Source organism: Empidonax traillii, unplaced genomic scaffold (assembly GCF_003031625.1).
Source record: "Empidonax traillii isolate 1590-97213 ecotype Southwest subspecies unplaced genomic scaffold, ASM303162v1 scaffold1617:size82245, whole genome shotgun sequence".
Lineage (NCBI taxonomy): Eukaryota > Metazoa > Chordata > Aves > Passeriformes > Tyrannidae > Empidonax > Empidonax traillii.
This window is the reverse complement of record NW_020956810.1, coordinates 74,753-82,245: the sequence shown is the minus strand read 5'-3', so window position 1 is coordinate 82,245 and position 7,493 is coordinate 74,753. Positions and strand designations below refer to the sequence as shown.

The following is a 7,493-nucleotide window of genomic DNA, read 5'->3' as shown; positions in this document are numbered from 1 at the left end:
TTTTAAAATGTACCAGCAGCAACCTCCTGTCTGTCTCTTGAAGATGCTGCAGGCCAGTTTGGCAACCCAGTTTCTCTTCAGATTTATAATTTAAGTAATATTTCAAGAAGGTTGCACTGCACCCTTGCATTGAATCTGTACAGTGCAGAAATGTCAGTTCAGGTCCTGACTACAGAAACCCATTTCAGTGTAGTGCCCTTCCCGGACTAATGTGTAAAATCCCACTTCACAGTCAGACATATTCATCTAGGCACTGGGGCAGCTACACTGTCTCAGATGCAAGCCAGGGCTGTGTCTCTTTATGACATTGTGTTTTGCTTTGTATGAATCCCTTAGTTACAATTCAGCTGCATCAGCAAGAGTTAAAAATTTTATGTACTGAATGTAGAGAAGGGGAGAAAAGAGGATACATCACTATGTGATGTGTTACGGTATTTATACATTGGGGGGTGCAAGAGAAACTAATAAAATCCAGTATTAATTAAAAAAAAAAAAAAAAAAAAAAAAAAAAAAAAAAAAAAAAAAAAAAAAAAAAAAAAAAAAAAAAAAAAGTGAGCTAGAAGACAGACAGAAGATAATAACTGTAACAATGGCAAAAATCTACTCATCTTACAAAATGAGAAGTAGTGGATTCAGAAAAAAAATCACAGAGATTTTGCAAGAGCATGCAAAAGACGAAGGACAGCATAATATAAAGTCCAAATTCACTTCTGTAAGGAGCAGGAGTTAGAGACAAGAGACACTGCATGCACTGATGTGAGAAGTGTAGGAGTACAGTGAGGACCCCGGGTTTAGCGCTAGTGGTAGATAGCTGGGGAGAGACTGAGTTGTTCCACCTGTTGCTGTGAATTAATTGTCAGAGTTTAATGAAAACCTGTGTATGAGGGGCCTGGGGACCAAGAAATGTAGATCAGTTACATTGCAAGCATGGAAAACCAAGACAATGCTAGTTACAGTTGAGGGTTGTGTAGTCCATGCCTCCTCTTCTTCTGCAACTTTTTAAAGGAAAATATCAGTGCTTTTTTTATTTCTTTATTTCTTCTCAAATACTGGCACATTCTGTGATAACCTTGATAATATTTAGAGGTTTTTTATAGGAGAAAATTCTCACATTTCAATTAGTGATTCAAATTTATTTTGTAGGGTGACCCTGGTGGGATTATGGGACCACCTGGACATCCAGGTCCAAAAGGTGACATGGGGCCTCCTGGACCAAGTCTACCTGGAACACCAGTAAGTTCATAATCTGAAAAAGCTTTTCTGACTTTATTTCTTGGAGGCAACTGTTAAAGAATTGTCACTGTGCAATCATAGAAAGAAATCGTAAAATCATGAGATGGTTTGGGTTGGAAAGGACCTTAAAGATCGTCTGGTCCCAACCCCCTGTCATGGGCAGGGACATCTTCCACTAGACCAGACTGCTCAAAGCCCCATCCAACCTGGCCTTGAACACTTCTGGGAATGGGGTAGCCACAACTTCTCTGGACAACCTGTTCCTGTGCCTCACCATCCTCATAGTAAAGAATGTCTTTCTAACATCTCATCTACTCTCAGTTTAAAACCACAAAGCAAGTATTTTTCTAAATGTAATTTCACACTGGAAATAAATGTTACAGTACATATATAAGTGCACTAAAATACGGTCTAAAAAGAGTACGAGACTCACACATGCTCCTAATGACAGCGGTATTAACAAGGAAGACATGTAAATTTTCATAGTTTGTTTCTGAAGGATGACTAATTTTGGCAATAAAATTCAGCCAGTCTCTTGGATTTTAAAACATAATTGGCTTTTTTCCCTGTTTTTTCTTTTGTTTTTGGTCTTTTTAGGGTCCCACTGGTGTTCCTGGAAACCCCGGTCCACGGGGACCAAAGGTATACAAAATATATTATTTCCGTTTCTTAAAAAGAAAATAAAAATAAAAAATAAAAATACAAAATGGTAGTTTGCCTTTTCAGACTTGTTGTAATGGAAAGCCTTGGACCTTTCACAGGGAGAAAGAGGACTACCTGGTGTACAGGGAGCACCTGGGGAGATGGGGCCCCCTGGAATAGGCATTCAGGGATCACCAGTAAGTATGCCAATGCCCAGGATCTGGGCTTCTTGCTGTGCATCACTGTGAAACTGCAGTAAGCAAACTAAGCGTATTAAACAGCCATGCTGTGAACTCCCTTCTGACTTGATTCACAACTCCCAGCTTGTTTCACGTGTTGCTGTGCAGTTTAAATTCAAATATGAGCAATTTGATACAGTCTATCTAAGGCATTCATACTGAATAACTTGTACAGCAATAACTGTCTCAGTTACTCAGCTTGTTTCCCAAGTTTCTTTCTTTCTATTGCCTTTAAATACAGCTTTCTGCTGTGTCTTCAGAGTATTCAGTAAAAAAATTTGCTGATATTGGTGGTGTAGATGGTTGGGTGCTACATGAGTTTTACTCCAGTGAATAAGACGATCTCTCTTCAGTCCAGACTGAAGAGCTGATACATTCCAGTTTATGGACAGTACTCTGATATAGAGAGAAAATGTTTGTGAAAGGTGCATAGAGATTCACAGTGAATTCTTAATCTAAAATAACCCTTAAAAATATTTTTTCAGTCAAAATATTTTCAAATCTGAATTTTAAAAAATATCCATTTGTATCTAAATTTTTAAAATTATCCATTTATATCTAAATTTGTTTTTATTCAACTGTTCATCAGCTTTTCTTAGGAATCTCCTGGCTAAATAACAATTTTCACCACAAATCATTAATTTTTGGAACTGCTTGCCCTTAAAAATGGTCCTTAGCAAAGTCTCGAATTCTTTAATTTTGACAAAATTACATTTGGATTTAAAGCCAGACCTTAGAGCGAGTCTTTCTCACAACGAAAACTGCACCTATATCCCACATTCAGTATTTTTTAATTAAATGCATCTCCTTTATCCCAGAAAGTGTAACTACTGATTATTTGGAGTTTTCTTGCAGGGTCCTATAGGTCCAACTGGATCAGCAGGTGTGCAGGTAGGGCATAAGTTTTGTCTTTAATATAAAAAGCATTGATTTAATTTAAGAATTTTACAACAAAAGAATTTTTATGTCCTAAATTACCTTTCCTGCTCTTAGGGCCCTAGGGGACCTCCAGGGTTACCAGGAACTCCAGGTACCCCTGGAATGAATGTAAGTGACAGTTTTCTATATGTACAACAAAAAGTATTGTGTCCCTCATCAATGATTAAAGACCATCAATTTTTGCATTTGTTTCTAGGGCACTCCAGGAAGAGATGGAAAGCCAGGACTACCAGGTCCTCCAGGTGATCCTGTATGTATAGAGAGAAAGTTTGTGCATTTGCTTTTGTGCAAATATTTTAAGTTTAAAGGAGGTGAATAGCATAACGAATCTAGAAGGACCAGTGATATGAATGACAAAGTGGAAATGCTTTCCTGGGAAAGACAGGAAAACAGTCATGTTACATACCTTTGCCTCAATAAAACTTTGAGACTGTCCTCATGATGTTTTTGTAAGCAAGCAAAAAACACTTAGAATTACTTGCCATGTAGCTGATGCTTATCAAAAATTATGGATCTGAGTATCTATCAGCAGAACTGTCAGACTTGGAAAGAGAGGTCTCTCCCATGCTCAGTTCTTGTCAGTGATTTAATTTTATTAGGGTAGATAGATATAAACTCTGAAATTGGACTGGGAAAGATTGCTTGGTTTTTGAAGATATAATCAAAATTCAATGGCCATCTGAAGTCAACAAGATTTAAGTTGACATAGATGAGCATGAAGTGCTTAATAAGAAAAAGAAAAATCCATAAGTAGAATACATCTTGAAGGCACAGTGCATTCATTGTAAACTAAATTTAGGTAAGATATTTGATGCTGCTGTTAAATAGACAGATCTAAATTATAAAACTTACTAACAGGAGCATTATTGTCTTTTGCTGTCTTGAAATACTCTTCTCTTTGGAAATAACATTTTTTTAAAGGAAGATGTGGCAAGCAAGAGTGATTCTGGAGAATTAAGGCCATTTTAACATTTTCAAAATCCCGCTATATATCATACACTTAGTTTGGCACGCAGAGTTATGACTCTTAAGTGTGTGTGCAGTTGGACTGGACTCATCATACATAGAGAGCAGAGGAGCTGTATGGCACAAACGTGGTAGGCTTACTCTTGTACCTAGTGTGCTCTTGCACCTTTCACACTAAGGGTTTGGGGTCCTGTACCATAAAATGATATAGCAGCTAAAATGAGAATGCTAGAAAAGAGGAGAGCCTGGGGAAATTACAATTCTGTAGTCCAGCAGGAAGACCATCAAGTAACACTATCATAGCCTGACTAGCTGTAAAATTTTGTCAAAAGAAGGGAGAAAAGTACGTGGTAATTGTTTTAAAGTCTTGTTACAGGTTTTTAAGAGCAGGTGACACTGTCTATATGCAGTTTACCTCTGTGCAAAGGATGAACTTCACACCTTACCTAGTCATGTCCTTAGGTGTGTTAGGTGGTGATGTCTCACCCTGGAAAACTTATCAGCCTACTTTCAAGGTTGAGGGTGCTACCCTCTAAGTGGTGTACTCCCAATTATGTTTATGGTTAAGTATGTTCAGCAGTCTGTCTCCTGAGATAATATTTGAAACACGTTGCTATTAACTGGCAGTTTTTTCTAATATGCTACAAAAGTGATTACATTTTGTTTTTTGAGATGGAAATTATTGAAACAGACTGAACAAAACCAGTTAATATATTTTGAATGTGCCTAATTTTATAGTATGCCCAGGGCATTTTTTTATTTAGCAATTGCCAGAAGAAACAAGCATTGGTAATTGGAGACTCCATTTGTGAGTAAAGCTGATCATAACAAGGGCAATGAGTTTCTGCAGGGAATCTTTAAATATGAGTTTAATGGCAGGTCTTGAAAGTCTGAGACATGCTGCAGGAAGTGTAATCCTATTGATTGATCTTTAAATGGGTTAGCTTTAGTAGCCAATCTGGCAGTGGCACCACAGACTTATGCACTAATACTTAACATTTAAAGACAGGACAAAATGGTCATGTTTCTGTAGCTGGATTATTTCCAGTATCTGAGCTAATTTATGGAAACTATCTTTGGCATCTCCAGAATTTGCGCTGCAGTTGACGGTAGGAGAAAGGGGAAGGAAAAACAATTGAAGATGATCAAGTGAGAATAGTCTGTGACATTTTCCAGTTGTGTTAAGTAGTTGCTGATATGCAACAAAACCAAAAATATTAGTATGTTCAGGAGTTATGATGTTGTCATGGTTTAAGAAAGTTCTTTAAAATGTAACAAAAAATTATAATTGTGAGGTTGAATAGACAGCGTTATTTAACTGTATTTGAAACCCTGTTTTTAATTTTGAATTTTCATTAGAAAAAATAGCTTCAACCTATATATATATGTATATAATCAGCTCTATTTGTAACAATATAAACTTTAGAAGTAATGAGAACACATCATAATTAGTAACATTGTGCAAAATATTAACTGCAGCTGCTTTTTTAATTTCAGGTTGCACTGCCACTTGTGGGAGACATGGGTGCTATACTGAAGGTAAATATTTTCAGAGGTTAAATATATACATTTGCTATAAACATGCTTTTTAAATCAAAATATGCATTTAAAAGTTTCTGTAGGTTCAATTCTGGCCCACGGGTCTAGCCTAAAAAAAATGTTGTGATTCTTGTAGATTTTTTATTTGTTTTCTAAAAATACACGAGGTATGTATCTTATAGGAATTTTGCAAAATAGTGTTTGAAGGTGTGTGAGGTAGGAGCCAGCAAGTGCCTATCCAACACATCCAATACACAACATAAATTGCCATAAATATACCCCATTTCCACTTTTAGTTTTTAGCATTAATTTCAGTAATATACCAAATAGGGAAAATAGTCTAGAATTTTTGAGGTAGTATTTTGAAAAATAACAAAATTTGGAGTGCGCAAACCTAAACGCAGGTGTGTCTGGGACTACCTAAAATGAAGTAAAATATGTGTTAGCAGAGAGCTGAGGGGGAAACAAGGAAGACTCTCTGAACAAGTATATTGTTTAGAACAGAGCTTTGAAGAGAGGGCTTTGGGGTAAAATGTAGGCATGGTGAGACAGGTAGGAAGGAAGCAGTCTGCATTAATTGATCTGCATGGATCAGATCTATGTAACAGAAATTGTTATTTGTCACTTTGCTTTCTGTCTGTTCCACAGGGTGATCCTGGCACAAGAGGTCCTCCAGGCATCCCTGGTAGAGAAGGGCCAAAGGTAAGTTTTGGACCCCCCTGTGCCTCTGCGCTCTGTTCCCATGGGAATAACACAGCTGTTTCACTGGGACTTGAAGTTTCACTGACATCAATCAAAATCCTGCTGCACTGTCATCAGATCAAATGCCACATGCTTTGGCATATAGATATCTTCCATCACTGAGTCTAATTCCATGAAAGGGAACTTTCTTCATTTCACAAGCATTTTGAGCTCGTTGGTGTTAATGTCTCCGTCAGGCCTTTTGACTAGTTTGCCTGCTAGGTATAAACCACTCATTTCCTTTCACCTCACTGGGAGTCATATTTTAAAGCTTTTAGGTAGTTTTGAGCCTTTCTTTTTTTTTCTGCTTTAGGCTCTATGGCTGTGAGGGCTTCATAGTAATATATATTAAATGTGGGTCATAAAATGCCCTACAGAACATGAAATTCATTGTTCTCTAAAGGAAATATTTGTTTGAACGTTATGTTTTCATAGGGAAGCAAAGGTGAACGTGGATTTCCTGGGCTTGCGGGAGAGAAGGGCGATGAGGTACAAGTACTTCATTTCTACAGCAGCTGCATCCTTGTCTGAACCTGAGTAAAGACCTAGACTGGGAATGAAATGCACAGGATGTTATTTAGTTCTTTAAAACTGCTGAGATAGTCATGTATTGCTGTAAATAGCTCTCAGTTCTGAATTTTTGAATAAGATTAAATGTTATTATTCAGTCAAATAACATCTATTTAATTTTTGTCTGTGAATTTTTGCAGATTTGTATATATTAAAGCCTCACATACATTTTCACACTAATTCCTAAGAGTACAGCATAGAGCAATAAATAGGCAAATGCCAAATATTTTCAGAAAATACTTCATGTTTATAACATATTTCCTTTCATTTTGTTAAATCGCCTTTAGAATTCATTTTCAAAAACATTCCGTTAGGCAAATACTGTGATGGGAACGGTCATGGCAGCAACTGCTATTAAGTGGAAACTGTAAAATGTTTGAAGAGGCTGAATTCAACTGTAGTTGCAGTATTTTGCATCATATACTGCATTCTTAAAGTTATTTCTGTGTCTTTACGGAGACGTTAAAAAGGCTACGACTTGTGGTGCCAAATCCAAAATAGCTTCTATAGATTTCATTTTAAATTGAAATATTTGCAGTTAACAGTTCAAGAGCAACCTCTGTCCAGGAAAAAAAAAAAAAAAAAAAAAAAAAAAAAAAAAAAAAAAAAAAAAAAAAAAAAAAA

At 36.6% G+C, this 7,493-nt stretch overlaps 1 protein-coding gene and 1 long non-coding RNA gene across 2 annotated transcripts in view; both read left to right on the top strand.

The window, feature by feature from the left end:
• Window positions 1–1,199: 1,199 nt before the first annotated feature.
• LOC114070607 lies at window positions 1,200–3,136 on the top strand. Its single transcript, XR_003573944.1, has 5 exons — window positions 1,200–1,233; window positions 1,831–1,875; window positions 1,995–2,072; window positions 2,970–3,005; window positions 3,108–3,136. It is a non-coding gene; the product is annotated as an uncharacterized LOC114070607 (long non-coding RNA).
• A 119-nt stretch (window positions 3,137–3,255) lies between these two features.
• LOC114070609 (collagen alpha-1(XIX) chain-like) overlaps window positions 3,256–7,493 on the top strand; it is a 35,027-nt gene continuing 30,789 nt past the window's right edge. The window contains exons 1-4 of the mRNA XM_027908127.1: window positions 3,256–3,303; window positions 5,517–5,558; window positions 6,207–6,260; window positions 6,735–6,788. Coding sequence (XP_027763928.1) covers window positions 5,541–5,558; window positions 6,207–6,260; window positions 6,735–6,788 — 126 coding nt within the window. The 5' untranslated portion in view covers window positions 3,256–3,303; window positions 5,517–5,540. The remainder of the gene's footprint in view (window positions 3,304–5,516; window positions 5,559–6,206; window positions 6,261–6,734; window positions 6,789–7,493) is intronic.